General features: G+C 38.7%; 1 protein-coding gene across 3 annotated transcripts; it reads right to left on the reverse strand.

Annotated features, from left to right (window-relative positions):
- Positions 1 to 175: 175 nt before the first annotated feature.
- Positions 176 to 24,875, reverse strand: iqch (IQ motif containing H). Of its 3 annotated transcripts, none has more exons than XM_054733018.2 (18): positions 24,292 to 24,875; positions 23,855 to 23,943; positions 23,705 to 23,777; positions 19,966 to 20,056; positions 19,767 to 19,823; positions 18,574 to 18,767; positions 16,730 to 16,796; positions 15,812 to 15,895; positions 15,544 to 15,725; positions 14,386 to 14,658; positions 14,101 to 14,289; positions 9,775 to 9,895; positions 9,186 to 9,472; positions 6,282 to 6,428; positions 4,637 to 4,759; positions 2,578 to 2,636; positions 1,012 to 1,120; positions 176 to 910 (listed from the first exon to the last, which is right to left on the reverse strand). In XM_054733018.2, exons 1-18 carry the CDS (start codon positions 24,340 to 24,342, stop codon positions 830 to 832), a joined length of 2,277 nt encoding a protein of 758 aa, XP_054588993.1. In that variant the 5' UTR covers positions 24,343 to 24,875; the 3' UTR covers positions 176 to 829. The 3 variants fall into 3 exon arrangements, with proteins under 3 accessions (XP_054588993.1, XP_015819867.1, XP_054588994.1); XM_015964381.3 differs by having other exon boundaries at positions 2,578 to 2,639; XM_054733019.2 differs by lacking the exon at positions 176 to 910 and adding an exon at positions 1,444 to 1,523 and having other exon boundaries at positions 2,578 to 2,639.
- Between the last annotated feature and the right edge of the window lie 9 nt (positions 24,876 to 24,884).

Raw genomic sequence — 24,884 nt, forward strand, 5'->3', positions numbered from 1 at the left:
AATTAGGATTTTTAAATAAAAATTTTATGATGTGATTGGTATTATTTGGTTTAAACAATTAAAATTTCGGATCAGGAATTCACACATGTATAATCTGAATATGTTTTCAAATGTAACATTAATTTTGCACAACATATATAAAAAATAAATAAAATAACTAGTTGAAAAATAATGAGTTAAAAATTCCGAATTTGTTCATTAACTGTATGACATGATAAATATGTGTAAAAAAGAAATATGTGGAAGGGAATATTCCCATGGAAACTGTTAAAAAGAAACTACATTAAATTCACCTGAAATCAAATCCAAGACTTAACTTAAAATTTAAAAAATTAAAATTAAAATCACTTGATGAAATAGTAAAACAACTTTTTTTGCAGACTCTTCCTGTTGCACATATTCATTTATTTAGACAAAATTAACACACAGATTTACAAGAAAATGGAAAATAATAAAGAAAACAGTAAAATAATACAACTGAATAAAATAGCCAATTGTTCTTATCACTTTTTATTGAATACTAAATAATGAATTGTCTTCTCTAATAGTTTAAACTACTTGTGATAGTCTTTTATGAAGTTTGTCTATTCTAATATTAAATTTGAGGTCTATAGTTTCTATTAAGAACTTTTTTGTGGAACCAAATATATTTTTAAGTGATTTCAGGCTGCCAAAATAAAGCATCAATACTTCTTACAACTTTACGACATAGTTAGAAAGCTATATTATTTTAGTGAGCATGCATCTCCATGGCCTACTTATTTATTGTTATTTTTTAATGAACATTCATTTGGCAATGATCTGGTAACTTTACTGAGGAAGCAACAGCCTACGCAGTGGTTTCATCATCCAGCTGGTTTTTGTTCTGATTTATAATCTGCAGCACATCTTCTATGTTCTTGATCAGCTCCTGCAATAAAACAAACATACACATTCTAGCTTACAACAGGTTGGTACACGTAATTTTCATTATATAGAAGAGAGGAAACGGTTAAATCATTAACACGGTACCTTGAAATTGTTTTCTCCTTCCATTGCAGAGGGTGATATTTCCTGATGAATGAATGACAGATTCTGAGCAAAGGTCACTAGAGCTCCCTGGAGATCCTCAGAGACGGTTCTATTAACAACATTCCAAACAAATGAGTTTACTAATGATCCCCTTGTTGCCCGCTAAGAAACAATCACCTTGTTCATTTGACACTAGTGGGTAAATGAAACTTTCAGCAAATAAAACTTTTCAATTGGGGGCTGAGCACAGCTTGATGTAACTGTTCCACCACCATGTAAGCTAAAGGATTTCTGTGATAAATATGTTAAGTAACCCTCAGCTTAACAACTTGTGGAGTTTTTAAAATGTACAAAACCAGAGGTGGCCTTTTAATCTAGTAAATAATTGTTTTTACTTTGTGTTGCAACACAACACCAATCTAATACTCTTACCGCTTTTCTGGTAAAATGTTGCTCTGAACATCTGGAGATCAACTCTTAATTAGATACTAACAAGGAGCACAGGAAAGCAGCTGAAATGAAAAATAACTGTTTTTGTCCTTTTTGGCACTTTCAAGATGTAGCAAATTTAAAACAGGAACTTCAGGAACTTTTAAAAAAATTCTAAGTTATAGACAATATTGTGCAGAAGTTTTAGGTGTGAAACTTGCTGTAAATGAAAATAATTTCAAAAAGGAAGTGTTAATATATGTTCATCCATCAACAAAGGGAATTAACAAGAGATATCAAATTAAGATCTGGTGTTCCAAACCTTTTCCTTCCAAACATCACTTCTTCTGGGTACACTTGCACTCAGTTTTTGAAGGACTTGCTCCAGACAGATCAGGGTTCTGTGGGGACCAGACCATCACTGCCAGGGCTTCTTGTTCTTTACACTGAATATAGTTCTTGATGACTTTGGATGTACTTTTGGGGTCACTCACTTTGCATTTTGTAAACTGATGAAAATAAACAATCTGTCTGAAAACATTCTTTGTTCACACCTGCCAAAAACATTTGCACAATACTGTAAATATAAATAAAAATAAAAAACATTGCCATATTACCCACCATGGGTGGTCTCATCTGGGCTGGCTTGTTATTTATAATGTTATTTAGAACGAGCCAGCCAAGTCCCTGTGGGACTTTCAGATCCAGAATGACAAAATGGTGATGGCGAACCAACCGAACATTGTTGTGGTGGGCAAACAACAAAGGACAGCCATTGTGGTTGATGTGGCAATACCAAGTGATGGCCACATCAGGAAGAAGGAACACGAGAATCTAGAGAAGTACCAGGGCCTCAAAGAAGAATATGAGAAATCCTGGGGAGTGATGACATCGGTGGTGCCCGTGGTCATTGGGGCAGTAACCCCCAAACTGGAGAAGAGGCTAAAGCAGATCCCAGGAAAAACATCAGACATCGCAGTCCAGAAACGTACAGTTTTAGGAACAGCTAAAATATTGTGCAGAACCCTCAAGCTTCCAGGCCTCTGAGAGAGGATCCGAGCTTGGAAGGATGTGACCACCAGCGGAGGGTGAGATGGGAATTTAGTTTTTCTATAAGAAGAAATAAGTAGTACTTACATCATACCAATGCGACATCGCTCATGGCTGTCATAAAAAGCAAAGACAGTGCCTTTTTTCTGCTGAAAAGTGATTAAAAAATATGTAAGTAGATCTCAGAACAGATCCACTGAGAACACAGACTCTAAATTAGGTTGCGTGTTTTAGGTTATTTTGTCACACATGTTCAAAAACATTAACCTTACCCCATTGTGTCTAATCATGGTCCCCGAGAGCTCCCATCCAGCATGATTTAGTTGTTTCTGTGCTCCAACACACCTGAATAAACAGCTGACTTACCTCTTCGACAAGTCATCAAGTTTCACAGAAGCTTTTTAATCACCCACTGATTTAAATCAGGTGTGTTGAAGAAGAGAAACCTCTTAAGTCACCCTTGAGAACAGGTGTTACAGCAAAATCTGTGACCTAACTTAATCTGTGGCTGTGGGGGGCGCTAATGAGTATTTCTCATTTTCTGGGTCTTACAAAGACAGAAGAAGAAGAGCGCTTATGTAAACTGAGTAACAATTGTTCCAGCAGAGATTTTGGGATTCATGGTTTCTTCTAGCCTTTAATTGACGTTGCAGTGACTGAAAATGTAATTTATTTTGAATACAAAAATATCTGATGAACTTTCTAATGGATTGCGGGTGTTTTTGGACGTTCCAAAGGTTTTTTCTTTTCTTTTTTTTTTATTCTGCGTCCTTACAGCAGCCTGCACTCACTGTTCATTTTTTATAGGTAGAAAAGTTTGTCACCATGGTGTAAATCCACAATATTCATATGAGTTTAATTAAACTGTTTAATTTGGTTCTTCTACCTCTTAAATATAATTTGGACTCAGTTGACTTTACTTATGACTAGGGCTGCACAATATAACGCAAATATATCGTTATCGCGATATCAGCATGCACAATATGCATATCGCAAAGAACAGATAAATATCACAATGAATGGTCAGCTCAAATGTTTGCTACACATAATGTACTGTCAATCAAACAGAAACATGATGTTTTTTTAACAAATCAAATAGAGCTCTTCACCCATTTTGCCAATTGGGTGGGTTCTCATAGGTTAGATGCCCGCTCCCGAGGTGGACGGCACTTAATTTTGATGGTTAGCAAACACCTGAGTTCGCTTTGTTCTGCTCTTTCTGCTGATTCTGGTTTTTCCGGGATCCACTGATTGCCTTTTCTTGTTCATTTTCTGCTCCCCTTTCCTCACATCTTTTGCTTTTCTCATTTTTAGGATTTTTTGTCGTTTTTGATTATTTTTGTTCCCGAGTAAAGTTTTTACTTATCGCAAGTAATATCGTCATCGCAATATTTATCACTATTATTGCATATCGCAGGTTGTCCTAATATCGTGCAGCCCTATTTACGACCCTCAAACAACAAGCTGGTCACCCTTTTTATAGGTAGAAAATTCTGTGACCTTGGTTTAAATCCATATTATTCATATACAAGTTTAATAAAACTGTTTCATTTGGGTCTTTTACCTTCTAAAAATAGTCTGGACTCATTTGACTCTACTTAAGACCCAGAAAATGAGAAATACTTATTAGCGCCCCCCACAGTCACAGATTATGCTAGGTCACAGATTTTGCTATAACACCTGTGTTGGGCACCACTGCCTTGGCCCAAACACAACTTTTACGTAAAACTAGCATGTAAGTACAAACATAATCTGTGTTTCTGCAGACAGCACACAATGCACCTGACCTATTTTATACCCAAATAAACATTTTCTAGTTCTATGTAACATTGCATTTATTCAAGTTATTAGCAACTAATCTGATTCAAAAGCAATTAGATGCACTCATATAAAGTCCCTAAATTATTCATTACACACTGGTGAGAAATTACATCTCCGCATTTGACCCAACCCCATGGGGAGTGGTGAGCTGCAGCAGTAGCAGCGCTCGGGAACTATTTGGTGGTTTAACCCATCAATCCAACCCCTCCCTGATCTCCCAGTCCCAGGGTGGATGCTCTGCCACTAGGCCACTGAGAAGGTTACCCTTTATTCAGCTAAAAGGTGAAAAAAATGTGAAGCATGAATGGAGATCCTAGACTTTTACCTCCTTGTTGAATCCAGTGCCATGATGGTTGCACATCTGGAGAAAGACACGGTGGTAGAGCATGGAGAGGTTGGAATGAAACAAGTGGGTCCCAATTACTGCGAAACAACTGGCCCCAGGATTCTGTTAACATAGGAAAGACACTCAATCCTGTTTTCAGGAGGTGAAAAATATAACATATAATTTGTTGCATTACCATAGTTGAGGGTGAAGTGTAAAAGGTTGGAAAAATGTCACTGTTAAGTTTTTCTGTGATCACAGAACATAGTGAGCATAATACTTAGTTCTTTGAGAGGTCTTTCACTCATATTTTTAATCCATTTGCAGTGGTATCTAGTAGGAATCAATGCATTTTACTTGTGTTTGTAATTAGCTCAATTGTGCCTGTTTGAGCACGGAGAATTCAGCTGGAGAATGCAGCTTCAGACGGCAGAGTTTGGAGTCTTTTTTCTCTATATTTGGACATCTTGTCTCAGACTGGCTAACACCAACGTGACTCTGTTTGCTCTGCAGCATTGATGTTTTATCTCCACAAATAACACAAGCCCGGAGAAGTTCTGTCATGTCGTTGAGTTGCTAACGCTAATGCTAATGGTTAGCTACTAGCTCTTTGCTGTTTCTTGGATGCTAAACCAACAACAGCCTTCCCCATCGCGAGTCAGGTGAGTCCTAGTGACAGTAGACGTAGATCTGCCAGGATTTTCAAATCCTAGAGTTTCACCGTCTATTTTCTATCAGAAGCTAATGCAGGAGATATGTGTAGGAGACTATGTTCATGTTCAGCCTGCATGTGAAACTCAGAGTGACTGATCAAAAATAATAAGTAAAAATGGTTTCCCAGTGAGAGAACTCTTAAATTAACCAAAGGGAGTACACTTTAATGCTGCAAGGAAGACCTAGTGTGATTTTTAAATGCATGTTTTTTGTTTTTTTTTAATTTAAGGGAAAATGCATAAGGGCAACACTGTGACTCTTACATTCTCTGAAGAGGGATACGGAGCAAGCAACACTATAGGTTGATTAGTTAAAAGTGTCCGAGCTTAAGAGGATGAAAATGTAGCTTGCCCTCTCTCCTGTGGGAGATGAAGAAAGCAGGCCGAAGCTGCAGCGAGCCCAGGAGACAGCCCATAACTCGCCATGAAGGCTGTGTGTTTGCACTTGTCAGATACGGGGCCCTTACACATCAATGAAAGTGTCCAACAGGGACTTAATTGTGTTTGTAATATGCAAGCCCCTAATGATGGCCACTGCTGAAGCCATTAAAAACTGCAGCGGCTAAAGCTGCAGCGGCGAAGCGCCAAGCCACCAGCCAAATGAATGTTTGATAAAATAATACAAGTCGCAGATTAACAAGCGTAAACTCCGGCATACTGCTAATAAAAGAACTCTATTGTTTATAGACTGACACCAGGTTGATGAAGTATTCAAGCATACACAATGAAGAGTGTATGAATTATTAATGTGTTGATTATTTAGGCTCGTCTATCAACATGATAATGAAATCTGGACCTGAACACCGATTGAATTCAGTGCTTTACAGTTTTTAGTTGTATTTACTAAAAACTAATAATCTTTGTCACCACTACTCATAATTGAGAGCAGGTGGTTTATTTCCTGATTAAGACAAGCAATTATAAAAACGTACTTTGACTGCACAGCTTGTCTTTCTGATTGACATTTGAACTTCTAAACTGCCTGCGTGACAATTCAGCGTTCCTCCAGTTGTCATCAGCATCATCTGGGTCATAGCCAGCTGGTCACTGTAAGCAACGTCCAGATCAATACCCAAAACCTGCCAACCAGATATGAGAAACTGTGTGAGAGCAGGGAAATGTGACATTTTAAATAAAATAATTACAGTTTAGTATTAATTTATTTTTTCCTTTGCACCTTGGGAGGGAAAGAGGTAAAAGTTAAAAGCGTTGGACATCTTTTTGGTGATTCAACCGTATAAATGACTCAAGTACAACATGGATCCCTCTGTGTGCTTGCCTGAGTCTGCCCTGGGCAAGTCTGCTTGGTTCAGGTCTGATGAGAAGTAAAGTTCAGAAATGTATGGTAAATGGCATCATTATAAGTATATTAAGGGGTCAGGTATGGACGTAGCCTTCTACTTAAACAGGGCTAATTTTGCAGATAATAACCTAATAGCTATGCCCTCATTTCAAAAGTGACAAATAAATCATCAGTGAAGGAGTTGTTAATAACTAAGTGGCAGTCGGCTGCCTCCTTTAGCTGTTCCTATTTGTCAAAGTAAACGCTCCTGCCACTGAATGCAAATTGCCGCCTGTCTGAACCTACAGTCTCGGTAAAGTGAGCACTTTGTCTCCACCAGAACACGACCATCTGAGCAGACGTATCTGTTTGGTTTGTTAAATTTAAATATACCATAAAACACAGAATCTAAGCCTAAAGCCAACACTTTTCTAATTTAATGACTCTGTCAGTGTGACTCTGTGTGGTCTTTTCACTGAAGACTAAGAAAATACTAGCGTGTAATTTTGTCACATGTTGTCTAATTCTCAAGACAAAATATTATAAAATGAGCCAAGTTGCTTACAGATTAGTGCACTTATGTGGAAAAATAATAAAAAGGGAATTATAGTTGTTGACATATTTTTTTGCTGGTTAAATAACTGAATAATTCAAATACTCAACAAAATTATAACATTAAATTTACAGGAATATATTCACAGAATAACTACAGTAAATCACATCTTTTCTAATAAAACAAATTCCAAATGATCATAAAGACAACATATGAGTCATTAAGACTCTACGATAAGATGCAATTTAAAATGATTTTGCATGAAACCAACAGTAATGTCATAATATGTGCTGCACACCAGAATGAAATAAGTCAGCCACCTCTGCTGTAGAAGACACACCACAACTTGGCAGATTTGCGTCAGCAGAGACAGACTGCACTGAGCCCTTCACTTAACTCCCCAAAACTCATACTCCCATGTCCCATTGTCGCTCTTCACAAAGCAACGGGAAATGTAAGCCTGGATTGTACCCGTTTTCTATTGCCTTGCATTTTCATTAAAACCCTCGATGCTGCAGCTGTGGCCCCGCTGTTCCACAATGTGAGCAGACACTGCAAGGGCAAACATATGTGACCCACTTCTCCCCATCAAATAAAGTAGGCAGCTTTTAGCAACAGGTTTGAATCTAAATTGATGTTTAAATCCAGACAGGTTTGCCCATGTGGCTGTCGTCCGTCTGAGCTTTGTGTGTGTCAGGAGGCGGTTAGGAATCTGGCTTTAAAGTTCCTGTCTTCATTCAAGCACGTGCTGTATTATAGTCCATTGTTAATGCTGTCAGTAGATCTGCTTCAATTTAGGGTCAACATTAAAGATGAAAATCCATTTTAAAGTTGCTGTTTGTTTATTTTAAGCTGTCTGGCTAAAAAAGCAGCTCGTGTCCTGTATCTACAGAGGAAGTATCTTTTATAAAGTCAAATGATTTAAATGAAAATAAATAGTTAGTTTTTTATATATTTTTATACATAGATTTTTTTAATTAGATTTTTTTATTAGAAAACAGAAAGTTTAACAAATGTAGTCATAACAATATTATTGTCTGGGTTTTGAATTCATATTTTTTAAAATATACATAAATACAACTTGAAGACATTTTTTAATCAGAATGTGTATTATCTTATTCAGAATATACCACCCTCTAGTGGTGACCATGTCTGTAGCCTAATCCGGATCTTTCAAGCTAAATGGGGTTTACTATAAATACCATATTTCACATTATGAGGTAATCATTTATTTTTAATTGTTCTGAATATAACCCATCACAAGCAGCTGGCATATTTATATTTTATTTCTGATTATTTCTATAAAGTTCTGTCTCTTTTTGTTTAGGATCACTGAAGTAAGGTCAGTGTTGTTGCCACCATAATGATTTTTGCCAAGGACTTGTGGGTCATATTACAAAAGGAGCATTGCATTTTTACAGCTGTGGATCAATAGGCGGTCAATATAGCCACATGTTGGGAGCAGAGGTTAAACCATCATAAACAAGTCTATTTCAAATACCATAAATCAGGAAGCTTTCAACAGAACGTAATCCTGATGAATGAGACAAGGCTTCAGTGGTGTCTGCAGACCACTGCAGGTGACCAGCCAGGGGTTAAACACTGACAGGGTACCCTTGAGAATCTGTCATATCACTTTCTGATGACCTATTGTCAGGACAAACATAGGTGCTTCTGAGTTTTCCTGTATTGTAAGGTCAAAGAGCAAGCTTTTACTGGTGGAATCAGAGTATTGACGCGATGGGAGCTGACAGTTTATTAGATGGCCTTGTGACACATTTGTTCCCTGTGCCCACAGTTTCCGCGTCTTGTTTTCTAGATCCCCAGGGGGCAGTGTAATGTAGGATGCACCTTTCTGGTCCTATAGATCCTCAATCCAGTTAAAAATCGATCTTTTTCACCAACGTGGTGAAGGCGAAAGCTTTAACAAGATGGACCGCAACAGTTCATGTTTATTGTGGCAGCAGCCTAAGCCAGTTTCTTTCCCTGTGTGTGTCTCACCTTCTGCTCTGCAGTGTGGCGGTCCACAAAGGTAGCTAGACCCACAGAGACATAACCCACAATAAGATGCTGCAGACAAGCCTGACCCACACTCATACAGATGGAGTGTAAGGTCTCTGGGTGTACACACGTCTGAGGAACAATGGCACCAATGGCCTTCAGTTGACAGGAGCCTGGGAGCTGGTCTCCACAGGACAGCATGGTCACCTCACCCCCTGGTTCTAGTAACAGATCTACTGTCAGATGGGTGACACTCTGTGAAGGGGGACATGCCTCCACCACGCCACCTGGACAGAGCGAGAAGAGAAAAATGGCTCCACATACATGCAGACCACACAACACATGACTTTTGACAGAGCAGCAAAATACGGTACTGTTAGCAGCAGGTCAACAACTACTGAGACTGAGATGAAAATTATTCAGTTTGACAGTTCATAACACACACACACACACACACACACACACACACACACACACACACACACACACACACACACACACACATATTTATATATATGTATGTATATATTCCGCATGGCTGTACTTGTAGAAGAATGGTATTCGGTGCTTGTAGAAGACAGTGCCTAACCTTGCCTGAGGAAGGTCTTCAGGAAGCAGGACCAACTGGGATAAGAGGAGGTTTTAGCAGGCTGGGCATACTGGGCCAGCCATTCTGGGATCTCATTTAAATATCTCGACAGCACAAACTCCTACAGATGGAAACACTTATATATCAAATACATCAAAGTGGGCACAAATCTACAGATATTTAGTAGCATTCTGAATTCATGTAAAAACACGAGTTATTTTATTAGACTTTTAACCCAGCAATTATGATTTTGGCTACATTACTAGAACCTCATGTGTTATCTGGATGACTCCAGTGACGGCTTGTTATCTGTGAGATTTTAATGTTCACTTCAATTTCTGTGCGAGTGTGTGATGGAAACTGCGGAGTGTCTATGTGTGAGTGACAGCCTATTATCAGAAGGCTTCAGGAGTCTAATAGCTTTAACTCACAGCCTGAAACCACCTGCCCTCAATAACAACTCTCTCCACTGGGCAGCTGATGAATACTTAAGCAAACCCCATCTATCTGGGGATCAATCAGGGCTTGACTGGGATCGATATCACTTTTGTTTCGGTAACTACGAAATACCATTATGGTTTCACCACTTAATTATGCTGTTAATTTTAAGCCTGGGCTCCTGGTGTCCCTCAGAGTTTAGAAACTTCTTTGAGAAAGTTACCTCATCACACCCTTCCTCAGTTTTTCAAAACCATAAAACTTCAACTGAAGTCAACTGTAAAAAAAATAAAAACTGCCTTTTTTAAATACAGAGTTCTGTATATAACAGTTTCCATCATTATACAAGAATCACATTTGCCCAAAGAAAATAAAAATGTGTGAAATCTGCGTGAAAGATGAATAAATTCTGAATGGAGATAATGTCTTTGTTCTTCTCTCGTACTATCTGGAGCGTTACTTTGTTTTGAGTACATGCTGTCTGGCTTCACTGGAGACAGGACCAGAGATTATGCTGTTTATATTCCAGTCATGTAACAGCCATCATCATATTCAACTACTGTAAGAGGCGAGGTCAAACGCTGCACAGTGATTCCCCCTATACAAACCATAAAGCAGACAATGGTGCGGCAAAAAGTGTAAGGGAACGGTTGTCATTCTCAACGGAAGAGCAAGCTCACCCCGGGACGTTGCCTATGCAGTTCACAGAAACAGCAGGGCGGCGAGAAAAAAAGGAGAGGTATTCCACTATAAATTATTTGGACTTAAAGCGCGTACGGGACTCTGATAGGATTCCATTTTTGCTAGGTGCCCTCATAAAGCTGAAATAATCTGGTCATAAATAAAATAGACGTTTCCCTTTTCTGATTGCTCCTTCATCTCTGCTTCACAGTGGAGCAAATTGATGTGATGAACTTAGATGATCTTTTCAAACAAGTTATGCATTTTCCATGTACATGTATGTCCCTGTCCTATCCAATCTTCATCAACACCTCACGATTAATGTAGATGTTTTAGAGCGACAAAGGCAACATTTCATCCTGATGTCATAAAAAAGGTGTCAAAAAAGTCACTAAAGATGTTTTAATTTCAAGTGAACTATATAAAGTAAGATAATTAGATAGTTAAACTCCTTCATGCTAGCACAGATTGCAGTGTTTAGACAGAAAACATCTGTATGAAATGTCCCTCTACCTCTTCAGTGGTAGTGATTGTCAAATGACCCATTCCGTTGACAAACTTAACCTAAATAAGGTTTTCCTTAAGATCTGTTTGTACACAGCATGCAGGAAAAACACTCCATCTGTTGAAGCTATTAGGTGTAATTTTTACCCTCTTGTGCCTAATGATCCATATGCAAGCTGTGTGAGCGCTTAAGTGTGTGTGTATGGCCCCCTTCAGGCATTGCATGGTTGAAGATCTACATGTCTTTAACCTCTCTCTGTGTAAATGCTAAAAGAGGCCTGGGGCCTTTCTGCAGGCTGAAACGTTCTGCTGGAAGCTGTGGCCCCCCTGATATATAGAAACGCATGTTCTCCTCTGTGGAAGCTTCTATTAGCGTGGATGCAATGGCTCCTCCTCCGGTTTGTATCCTTTTAGTCTTTGTTTCCCAAAGCCAGAAGCCATTGCATACTCTGAGAGACCACGTGGCATCTTGGTGAATGAAGATTTTTTCATACTGAGCCTTTCAGAACAAGCAATAATTAAAATATTAAACACATAGATACTAATTTTAACTTTGTTATTTAGTCTCTTTTCTATTTTAGCGTGCACGAACAAAGTTACATGGCATTTGCATTAAAGGGGAACTAGGCAGTTTTGGCTTCCTTTTAGCACCCCCAAGTGTCCAGTTGCAGAACCGAAAGCATAATCTATCTCTTCGCTGTGCGTTTGTCCTTTAAACACCTTAATCTAACAGCTGAAATGTCTGCCCAGCCGTCATTAGCGTCTACAAAAGTTATTTGTCACTAAATTAAACAAATCAGCTGTGTTCATGATCTAAAACATGCAGAAAACATGCTGGAATCAGGCTGCAGCGTCAGGTATGTCAGCTCAGTTATTGTCCCAACAAAACGGTTCGCCTGTCTGATGTTGCAAGTGGAATATTCTGACCACAGGGGGCGATAGGGGCTGGGCGGCCTTTCATTAGCCCTGGAAAGGGTCTTTTTAGCACATACTGGCTCAAGAAAACGATTTAAAGATGTGAAAAAGTTTCAACGTATCCCTTTGAGCATTTACTTTAGTAATTCAACATTTGTTAGTCACTGGTAAATAATCTTAAATGTTGAATATAGTACAATTTAATAAAAGGCTATACTTTGTTTTTTAAATAATACCTCCACGGGCGTTTAGCGGTGTGCAGAATGAAGGTACAGTATTTCAGTCTGTTCAACACAGTGAGGGTGGAACTGTGGAAAATGGCGGACTCAGCAAGTCAAGCAGCTGCTTCTGAGCCCAGAAGATATTGTTGTCCATCTTAGAAGAGGAGCAACCCCTAAAGATCTAAAGGTGAGTTTAAGTGAAGCCTACAACAGATGGACCCAAATAAAAAATGTCACGTATCAGCAACAAACCTGGTATCATGACAACTGGAAACCTTGTTCTATTGTTGCAACTACAACCTCCACACACTAGATGTCACTTTGGTGCTCATGTTCCATATTCCACCCTTAATAAATGACTGAATATTAAATACATCAATAAAAAAGCTTATTTTTTTAGGTTATGTATTTGATAAATAAATGTCACATCTTTTGCAAACATATTGAGCTCCTATTAACCTTAGAAACCTTTAGCAGTGTGACTACAGTTGTTTATTGTTGTACTTATTAACAAAGTGCATTATTATGATGGTGTGTTAAAAGAAAAATGAAGCTCCTATCTGTAGTTTCTGATAGGACAAAAACATGTTTTGATGTAACAGCAATAAAAGGACTGACGCGGCTGAAACTGATCAATGTGAGAAGCAAAAGATCATGAAATGAGGAGCACAGGATGTGGGCTTTGCTTTGATTAAGAGAGCAAGGTGTAGAATAAAGGCCAGTTAAAGTGTTGTGACCATATGGCCCAGAAGCCCCGAGGCTGTCGGCCTACACTGGGGGGCCTCGGCACTCTTTCCTCTCCATGGGACCCCAGCTGGTGAAAGAACCCCCCATTTACTTTTCCTCTGCAGCCTCAGCCACCATTATAGACCTTGGCTGTGCTTCAGCTACTCTCTGCCATAATTAACAGCACCGACGCCACAACAATTACAGCCCTGCACCATGCATACCCTATGAATCAAAGAACAAGCTAATAGGAATAAAACAGAGCGAGCTGCAAGAAACTCGAGATGACTGCTGCTCTTTCGAATGGAATAAAAAGTAAAATCGTTGTGCTCCAAGCCCACAATCATTAGCCTGTAATTAGTTTACACAAAGCTCCCAGTTAAATGGCAAAATACGGTAATTAACACATGACAGAAAATCAAAGGCTACTTTGTAAGCATATGAGAAATAAGAGCCAGGGGCTCAGAAACGGTGCACAAATCCCATCTAAAGGAAATGAATGGTTTAGCACTGATTAAATGCCGATATTTATACTGAATATGACAGATCATAAAATAATATGAATAATTTCTGGAGAGTGGAATGGTTATGGATAACAGATTCCCGCTTACTTCATGGCTATAATAAAAACAGTACTGCTTTTTGTGTTTAATGTAGAACAACAAAAAATTACTTATAGATGTATTACATCCATAAGAAATCCTTTGTTGATTTTTAGTCATTGATTGTAAAAATAAAAAAGGAGCATAAATGCAGAAGCTCAAACAAAGTGCTATAAAAAAGATCAAATATTTTCCATGTCTAGAAGTGACAGACATAAACATCTAAGTCCCGTTTTTACCTGCATCCATTCTGAGCTCCAAAGATCAGGACCAAAGTAACGATAGCGCTGCAGGGCCCATTTATAGCAGCTAAGATGGCAAACATCACAGTAAGCTGTGACATGGTCGCCACGCTGCTGGTTCATTCTGAAGTGCCACCGCTCCACGGTGATATTAAGAGTCATCAGCTCTCCAAGCTTTTCATGAAGCTAAACCAACAGAAAGAGGGAAAATGTAAAATACAAATGAAAAATGCTATGTATTACTAAAAGATGGGTACTGGAAATGTGTTGTCATTGTCCTGCCTGTGCTAAGGAGTAGATGTCTCCTTGACCGGGCGGTGCATCAACTTTTGCTGCAGCGAAGATCCTCCTCCCTCCAGACTTTGTGCTGTAGAGTTGTTGAACAGCCGGCTCTGGACCTAAGATCGGCACATCCAACTCATCGGCCACTGCCAGGTCATCCATGTGGCCAACTCCACCCACTATATAGGCCTGCTTCCCCTGGATGAGGTTTTTAATACGCCTCAGGGTGCGTGGACTGTACTTCAGCAGTGTAGACAGACACATGTTATGGGTCTGAAAAAAAAAACAGACAACTGTCAAAGTTACACATTCAAAGTCTATTCCATGGGAAGTTTCTTGACCTGATATAGCACAATGTACACACAACAGATCTATTATTCATATAGCCAGCAGGCTTTTGACCTCTCCTGTAGTCTAGCAGGTTGAATTGATAAAATCTGCCTGTGGGAGGCCTCCCCTATCCTTCACTTCTTTAATGTGTGCTACCAACGAGCTCCTTGGGAATACAACTAATTACTTCACATCTGTATTTATTTGATCCACGTGGAATTATCCCTTCTGTCACTGGCAGAATGCGCTGCCAGCCATGAATCGTGGTGATCTATCTCAGCAACACGACTGGCACAGTTTAACCACTAAACAGCAGGAAAATCAATAAAAAGAAATGAAGAAGACCATACCGTATTATATAATCAATCTAGAACAAAAAGAAAACACGTGATAAAGATATTGAATGGATCAAATATCACCATATGAACAGACACATAGAACACGTCTTTGAGATTATTATAAAAAAAACAACACAATTCTAGGGAGGCAGCACTTAAATGTGATGAACACTTAAATAAACCAGCCCTGCAGCGCATTACAAATGTTTTAATTAAGTACAATGATACAGCTTTACTGTGTTTACACAAAAATAACACAGAAGTAATAGTAAGAAGCACAGAGAAGTGTTCTGCTCTCTTCGGATGTCTGTTTATTAACAACCCGCTCTAGTACCCTCTAGAGGACATTTCATAAACTACAACTCCCCATAGCTTCCTGGGCCCATTAGACTTCAGCCTAACAGTAAACCATATGAACTCTATGGAAAGACCAAATAAATAATTAAAGGTTTCCATTTGTAAATAAATAAATGAATACAATTAGCCTTACAGGGAAATGATCCACAGCCTCAGGAGTTAGGATGACAAAGTGTCTGTTGCCGGGTGAAGCCTGAGTGGTACTGGTGTCAGCTCCTTCTACGGTTTCATCACATGTCAAGAGGCTGTTGTAATACTGCAAGACGTCCTCCCCAAGACGCAAGGGGCATATGTAGATCACCTCAACATTTTCATCTACGATAAACAAAGAGGGCTTTAAAATGAACATTTTACAAGAAAAACAAACAAAGTGAGCTGTGAAAAAAGAAATAAAACCCAACCTCTAACATCAAAAATTCTGCCTATTTGGATGTTCTGAAGGATGTCGAACCTCCTCAAGTGCAGCCGCTGGCTCAGAGAGAACCCTGTCAGAAAAAGGTCATATAGTCCTCTCTAATTAAATCAAATGTTTTAGGATAATTTCACACAAACATCACCAGACACGGGAATAGGGGAGTAAAACTCTAATCAGGGTGTATAACAATCCTATGATTAATTCAGTCTAATAACTAGCAGGTGCAGAGCCTGTCGTGTGCTGGGAGTCCTTTTTGCACCGTGTCCTGCCATAGCGAAACTACATCCTGCGATACCGCCAGGATTTTAGCTCGAGCCGGTCTAGATTTCTGCCTGAGAGGGAATCCTCAGCTGAATCAAGGTAATTAAATGATTGGATTCATGCTAATTAACAACAATGGGGTTCAACTTTCTAATTATCCTTGCTCACACAGCACTCTCTGTAGCCACCCCAAGTGCAAATAAAGCATTCCATCTGCTAGTAATTAGGCTTAATAATTTTAGACAATCACTAAATGATTTACAATGTAAAAGCCTGATTACAGTCTGAATGTGGGTGCAGTGCAGAAATTAGAACACAGCTTATAACCATGTTTAGCATAAAAACACAGCGGCTTTTTTCCATGTATTTTTTTTTACATAGCAATAAAATAAGACCTTTTGCAGCTCTTGTAAATTTTCACCATAATGGTTTTTCATTTGCTTAATCTGCAAATTAAATGGCAATTGAGACTGAATTGTTCAGTTCCTTGGCAGAGGGACTGTCATCATCCACTGAATGCTTTCCTGCAGAGAGTCATTTGAACGAGACAGAGTGGCTGCACCGGGGCCACAGACTGGGGCAGCAGAGTGGTGAGAGTGGAGATGATTTAAATAAAAATGTGTGTGTTTTGTGTGTACGCCACCTAATGAAGGGATGTGGATGATGGTCCTCTTGGACAACTTGATATGTTTCCAGTTGGCTGCCAGATGCTGGGGACAAAAAGGGAGTGATCAGAGAGGAGACAGGATGAGCGCGCGCGCGCACACACACACACACACACACACACACACACACACACACACACACACACACACACACACACACACACACACACACACACACACACACACACACACAAATCATCTCATCACTGCATAGATAAACACACCGAGCTAATCTCTCTCTCGGCTCGCCGAAGCAAACCAAGCATGAAATACCACCATAATTAAATGAAGCGTTGACTTTAGAAACGTCTTCTTACAATTAATTCAATCATCAAGGTACATGATGCTACTGCCAGGGGAAGATTAGCAGGCTTAATTAACAGGGTGTGAATGTTTAAAGAGTGAGAACATACATTTATTGCATATATACACACACAACAATGTTCAAACTAAATGAACTTGTAGGCACTAATTGAAATTGTGTCAGCGATCCAGAAGATGTTCAGTCCAGATGACAGCATGCAGCAGGATTTCACATTATTACAGATCGAAGACAACTGTGCTGTCAAACCTGCTTGCCATATTGAGAAATTATACTTTTAGGTGTCAAAATTATACACTTAAAAAATCTCTTAATTTTATCACAGTGACATTTATTAATATCAGGAAAATCTATAAATGCATTGAAGCCCAGCGAAACACTAAACAAAATGACAGTAATTTAGTGAATCTCTTTTTAGTTAAATCCTTTAAACACTTATGCTTACTTTTTTCTTGCCACTATGTTAAATGTAACTGAGTAGATGTACAAATGTACATGATGTAACTGAAACAATCATTGTCATGCTTAATCAGCTAAGAAATTAGATTTTAGCTTCAAAACAGGAAGTTTGATATTTTAATCACTTTACATTTTATGGCCAAATATCACATTTTAGATTTGACTCATAAAATATATATGTATATGTGCATTTAATAATTTGTACTTGAAAGCTTGTACACTGAAGTAAAAAAAATGACAATGATTTGAAAATCATAATAATTTCTATATTTACTTAAAGTGACAGTCTGTATTTTTTCTGGCAATAGGGGGCAGTACATGCCTAAATCACTGCAAGCAAGTGATATTTTTATGTTGCAGTAAGACATTACCAACAGATGGCCATAGGGTCAGAAACCCCTCGGAGAGCAATCCCCAGCAAAATGACAAGAACATCAGACTCACTTTTATTACTGACAACAAGTGAAGAGGTAAAGGTAGGTAGAGTGTGCTGTCCAGTTATCAGAAGGTTGCAGGTTCAATCCCGCCTCCAACCAGAGGAGTGTTCGGCAGGCTTCGCCTCCGTTAGTGCGCCCCAGAACAGCTGTGGCTACATCATATCTCATCCCCACCAGCGGTGAATGTGCGTGTGTGAATGACTGGTTGTGTTGTAATGTACCTTGGGGGGTTTTTAGAACCCTACAAAGCCGCTACACAACTACAGGTCATTTACTATCATTTAATTTTATTATTAAAGTTTTATGTTGTTTGAGATTAATGATAAAAACTACACATAAACAGCTAAATATGTAATGACTGGATAGATTTTGATGGCGGATTTAGTAGAAAATCTCAATCCAATTAAAATCTTTTATTCATTTTTTAACAGTGAAGCTTATGTTATGTTAATCTATGGTTTTTGTTGAAAATCATTTTTCTGCTTATTTTACACAATAATTTATCCTAAAATTAGTTCCCCCTGCACAATATGGATTATATGCAAACAAAAAGAAAATGAAACACAGTTGATATTAATTATCAAAAGAAATAAATATAAACAACCTGTGATCTTCTGCGACAATTCTCTAAGTGACTTAAGCGCCTGGCCTGAAGGGCCTTCTTGATGTGAGTCATCTGAAGATGTTTCCACCATGATGCTGCAATGACAGCAGTGCTGGCCCTGTGGCGCCTCCAGCAGGACTGGATGGCAACAGCCTCAGTGCCTCCTTCTCTCCAGTTGCACAGGGAACTTGATTCTGTCAGAGAAAATATTTTATATTAGAGACTGACTCATGGATAATATCCAGAATACATTTCAAGTCAGATTTCAGTGTTTTTGTGCCATCAACAAAATCAGCAAGATATTTTAAACCTGATAGTAAAAACAACAGGACCAACCAGGTAGTCTGACTAAAGAAACATAATTTTTGTCTCCAGGCTTCTGGACAAACCTCAAAGGTTTGCTTTAAACATCTGACAATATTTCATGGTTTCATAAAGTTAGAAAATTGTCTACAATTGTCTTTCAAACTGACTCTACACATAATTGGACAATGCTAGAACTAATCAGAGCCACAAGCAGTGGGGCAAATTCAGAGCGACAGAAATCAGTCAACAGGGCAGTGCGCCATAGGGAACCTAAGTCACACCCAGTATTGGTAGTAATGAGCTTAAATAATAAATAGGTAAGAGCCTCCTATTGGATAATTACTGCACAGGCAATTCTTTCAGCTGCAACAAGTTATTTAACCCCAACTGGTGCAATGAGTTGCTTCTCATTTCTTAAACAATCATGTTTAAAGACACACCTGCTGGTCGTGGAAAAGCTATTGGTGTGTTTGAGAAGGGTCAGATCATTGTTATGCATCAAGCAGAGAAAACATCTGAGGAGATTGCAGAAATGACTAAAATTGGGTTAAGAACTGTCCATCGCATCAATAAAAACTGGTCTGATTAGCGCAGATTGACCCTGTTCCAGTTATTCCCTCACTGGATGTTTTCTTCCCTGATGGCATGGGCAGATTTCAAGGTGACAATGCCAGGATTCATCGGGCTCAAATTGTGAAGAAGAAAAAAATATTTATTTTTATTTTGTGCCTCTCAAGATAAAAACCACAAAGCACTTCACAAGAAGAACAAAAAAATTAATTAAAATGTATTTATTCTTACGAAAGTAAGAGCAAAGAGCAGCCCCCCCCCCCCCCCCCCCCCCCCCCAATATTAGTCTAGAACCTCCCCTGATTACGAGGACGTACCTGTTTTAGAGGAAGACTTGTGCTGAACTGAGAGAGAAAGCAAGCCCGGCTGTAGCGCTGGGGGTAGATTTAAAAGATAGAAATAATTAATAAAAATACTGCAAATAAGTAAATGAGAACTAAAATGTTATTCAAACTTGTGCTGAAATCAAGCACCCATCAGCTGTTTAATTGGAGTGTAACAGAAACGTCACTCAACCTTTCTCTTTGTTGTCTTCAGGCAGAGACGACACGCCTTTTGTTTTGGTTAACGGGACACTCTCTGCAGTCACGTTTCCTGAATGTTTGACCTAAAAACCATTTTATGATTACAGCATTTATACACAGTGATGCAGTACTAGTTTTATTTCACAGTTTTTGCCCTTGCTTCACGATATTATGAGTTTGTATCTGGTGACAGACTATTTACTTATTCAATTCAATTCAATTCAAAAATACTTTATTAATCCCAGAGGGAAATTGATTGCTGTAGTAGCTCATAATAATAATAATAATAATCAAGTCATCAAAGAGTTGTTGTATATTACGACGGCTGTTGGCAGGAAGGATCTCCAGTAGCGGTCAGTGTTGCAGCGAAACTGAAGAAGCCTCTGACTGAAGACACTCTTCCGTTGTCGGACAGTCTTGTGAAGAAAATGCTCAGGGTTGTCCATAATTTTCTTGATTCTCTGGAGAATCCTTCTTTGCATCATCTCCTCCAGTGGTTCCACAGTCTGCCTCAGAACAGAACCAGCCTTTTTTATCAGGCTGTTGAGCCTTTTCAGGTCCCTGCTTCTGATGCTACTACCCCAACAGACGATGGCTGAAGAGATTACACTCTCAACAACAGACTTGTAGAAGATCTGCAGCATCTTGCTACAGACATTGAAGGACCTAAGCATCCTCAAGAAGTGCAGTTTGCTGTGTCCTTTCTTGTAAACGGCTTCGCTGTTCGTTTTCCAGTCCAGTCTGTTGTCCAAGTGAACTCCAAGGTATTTCTATTCCTCAACCACCTCCACTTCTTCTACCATGATGGAAGTGGAGGTGGTTGAGGAATACATTTATTCAATTGGTTTCCCTAATTATTTCACTGCTGTTGAAGAACTCTAACTCTATTTTACAAATACACATAACCCGTTGGTTCAGACAAAATTGGAATTTTCTATATTTTAATTAAACAAATAAAATTTCACCTTGACATATTTTAATTGTTAATTGCAATTTAGCCCGAAAGTGACAACAGGTGTGTCGTGTGTATTCTGTTTATTTGTTTTTCTTTTCAGAATTATAAAAATGTATTTTCTAAACTGCTTAACATCATAAGTTGTCAGTCAGGCTGACCTTTATATTAAATCATGTCATTTTTAATAGGAATCTTAAAAAATATGAAAGTCATGGTCAGAAATTTTTATTTTAACTTGTGTTTTGCCGCAATAAATAATTAATAAAAAGTATAAAGCTTGAATTTAAACATTTACCATGATCTTTGCAGTTATTTGCAATCCTCAGAATCGTGCAACTGAAATCTTTTTGAACTCAGTGACAAAATAATAATAATAATAATTCAAAACAGATTTATTAATCTTGTTTAAGATAAACATGAAGGCATTTGTACAATAGTCCTAGCTTTTAGCCATAACTAGACTTAGAACAACTCAAAGTTTGCAGTCCTCCATACTGATTTTCTAATGTCCTCATGTTGTCGCTTTCATTCTCCCCAGACCACTGAGCACCATGACAGACCATGGGTAGTAGCCAGGTGCTGGAATATTCTCCCCTCACAGGCACACATCTGTTTCACGTGGGGCTCAGAAAAGGTGCCACCTTTTGGAAAATTGCTAAAATGGAAAAAGCTTATTCCTTGGCAACGGGCATGAAGCAGAAAAGAGCTGCACTGGGCTGCAGAAGGCGACAGCAGGCAGAGAGCCAGTGGTTAGCAGTTGGGGAAGCTACGGCTGTCTTATTGGCATGCTGGAACAGGTAGTCAAATCTGTCTTGAGACAGCTGTAAACCAGTAGCCCATAGCACAACAATAAGGTGCCTGTTTCTTTAGAAGAATGCTGATGTGCTGCAATCTGCTGTTTTTCACTCTGTAGCCAGCACTTCCATCTCTCCTGTATCAGAGTGACAGTCTAGGCCTCTATTTCCCATGTCAGGAACAGATTACCTAAAACATATTGGCACTGGCAAAGAAAGTGAGTAAAATAAATCTAAGACTAATGCCGACCTTTGAAAAGATTAATTTGTTTGCTGTGACAGGGCCTGCGGATATCATCACAAAGCCAAGTGACCTTTGTGTCAGTGTCTGACCGTGAACTTATTAAAATGGACTTCACTCTTCAATCCACCAAAAGGTGTTTTAGGATTAAGAGGAAAGCATTTTGGAAAAACAACAATGACATGCCTCCCAAAAATAAAACAAAGTAGTTTCCAAGTCAAAATTATTTATATATTATTATTTATATATATTTGATTCCAGTTTTTCCTCAAAATAACTCAACTAGTTTCTCAGTTCATTCAAAATCTTTTAACATTAAAACAAAACAAAAAAAGCCTTACATGTGCTGATGTCAGCATAAAGTATAAACTATTTTTCTGACAATAGCATTCTAACTATTTAAGAAGTTGATTTTCAGCCTTCGATGCTAAAATTGTAAACAGCATTTTCTACGTGCAATTTATTTGACATTCCTTTCATGTTCACCATTTTAATATACAGCACGTCCCCTTGCCAGTTTAGCTCATTTGTAGTAATAATGAAACTAAATTAGCCCTCTGGAGGCAGGCGTTGCAGATTTGCAACAGTTAAAACCTACTTGCTTACTCCACATACGTATTTCATGAGCATTTTTTAACTCAGACATACCCCTGAAGGACTTAGTTGTTCGTCCCTTTATCCAAACTTATTTTGAGCCTGAGAGGGTCAAAAAATAAGCTTGGTCATCCAGGAGGGGCACGGAGTAGATTAGCTGCTTCTCCACATGGAGAAGAGCCAGTTGAGGTGGCTCAGGCATCTAAAGGATAATGATAAATTACTGTTGCACCTTTCAGAGTCAGAGGACTCCAAAGCAATTTACACTAGATCCATTCACACCCGGGTGGTGGTGATGAGCAACAATGTAGCCACAGCTAATCTGGGGCACACCGACAGAGGCGAGGCTTTCCAAGCACAGGTGCCACCAGTCCTTTCGACTATCACCAGCAAGCAAGGTGAGTTAAATGTCTTGCCAAAGGACACAACAGCACAATTCTCTGGCTGGAGCCAGGTTCGAACCTGCAACCTCTTCCTCCTGAGCTACTGCTGCCCAATCTATTTAGGATACCTCCTGGGCGCCTCCATGGTGAGGTTTTCTGGGCATGTCCAACAGGGAGGTGAACCAAATGTCTCTCGGCTCAGCTGGCAAGGGAACCCCTTGGGATTCCCCAAAATGAGCTGTCCAAAGAGGCTTGGGAGAGGAAAGACTGAACCTCTCTGCTTAGGCTGCTGCCCCCTCGACCCGACTCCGGATAAGCGGAAGAGAATGGATGGATGGATGGATGGATGGATGGATGGATTGATTGATGGATGGATGGATGGATGGATGGATGGATGGATGGATGGATGGATGGATGGATGGATTGATGGATGGATGGATGGATGGATGGGCGTTTTTTAATTCAATTTTTTTTGCATAGTAAAGCTACGCCCTGCCGGGAGTAACTCTGGTATATATTTTTTCTCCTCCCCCAATTTATCCTCATGTAATTCCCTTTTCATCTATTAAGGTAGCGCAACTCGTGTTGCGAATGACCACAGTCACCAATTCTTGTCATGTGTCTTGCCCATGTATGTCTGATCTCTGAATTGTGTGTAATGAAACTCTAATTTCCCTCTGGGATTAATAAAGTTTTGATTGATTGATTGATTGATTGATTGATTGATTGATTGATTGATTGATTGATAAAAAAGAAAATCCTACCTTTTTTCCAGGTAATGCTCCTGGAATCTTCTTCCTTTGGGGATGCACTTCAAAGAAATTTTCAAGAGGATTCCTGCATGAAGTTGATTCACAAACTTCATGATAAAAATGTATGACACTATAAACACAACTCAGTCATTCATCACTTACCAAATAGGTATTGTATGTTTTTGTTCATCTTCAATGGGTGGAAGTACTAGTGGCTGCTTGTTCACTGTTTTCAGATAATCCTCAGCATGCTTTATTTACACAGAAACACGTGTTAAATGCATGGGCTTGAATGCCCAATGTTTTGCCTCATCACTGACAATATTATTTGAATTTAGTCAAGTTAAAATTAACCTTTATTACAAAATATAAAAGTTTAATGGGAGACTGGAGACTGATAACACTAATTCAATTTCTAAGCAAATTTACTTTATTGTTATTATTTTAACACAACAATATATATAAAAACATTTTTAAAGGTTTTTAGTGATAAAGGTGCTATGTTCGTCCAAACAAGTACTTTGCCTTAAAGTTTTACGATAACTTCCAATGAGTTGAAAACCTAAATTAGCAAAAAATAAAGAATGACATGGACCTACCTTAAATGTATCAGCACCCAATTTATCTTTGTTCTCGTGTGTGTCAGACATTCTCCAGAGAAGGTCTGACAACTGAAATTTACACTTATATCATAAATACAAGAGTTTATGAAGTTTAACCAGCGTCTGTGCTAAGCTACTGAAACCAGTGCTTGTAACCATGACTACAGCTACAGTGGGCTTTTTCATCCACAGGCTGACTGTGAGGTTCACAGCTATCTGCCCTCCAAAAATAATAACAATAATAATAATAATAATCTAAAACAGTCTTAAGTCCTATAAGAAAGGAATATCATATATTTTACCATCTCGTAAGGTAATCCAACAAATGTTCATTATGGTCTTCCTATTACAAAATATATACATATATTTTTTGCAGTCTGCCCTAACAGACATAGAAAGGGCTAAATTTCACACTCAGGTCATCTAAGATTTTAGTTTTTTTTGTACAATTTACTATATAAACAATCAGTGTCAACACAGCTTCAATAATTTGATGTAATTTAATTACGGACTTTTTTTTGTGATTTTTTTTTACTTGTCGAATTAACGTTTCACCAGAAGCGGAATTTGCGTCAGAGTTGAAAGGTCGC

The sequence above is a fragment of the Nothobranchius furzeri genome, chromosome 4, assembly GCF_043380555.1.
Source record: "Nothobranchius furzeri strain GRZ-AD chromosome 4, NfurGRZ-RIMD1, whole genome shotgun sequence".
NCBI lineage: Eukaryota > Metazoa > Chordata > Actinopteri > Cyprinodontiformes > Nothobranchiidae > Nothobranchius > Nothobranchius furzeri.

What these genes read in the sequence shown, in the direction of transcription:
- iqch (XM_015964381.3), bottom strand. Translation starts at nt 24,342, where the DNA reads ATGTCTGACACACACGAGAACAAAGATAAATTGGGTGCTGATACATTT. An exon ending in ATTGTCGCAGAAGATCACAG is followed by an intron (nt 16,797 to 18,573) that starts GTTGTTTATATT and finishes TTTTGTCCCCAG; the next exon opens with CATCTGGCAGCCAACTGGAA. An exon ending in GGAGCTCAGAATGGATGCAG is followed by an intron (nt 9,896 to 14,100) that starts GTAAAAACGGGA and finishes TTCCATCTGTAG; the next exon opens with GAGTTTGTGCTGTCGAGATA.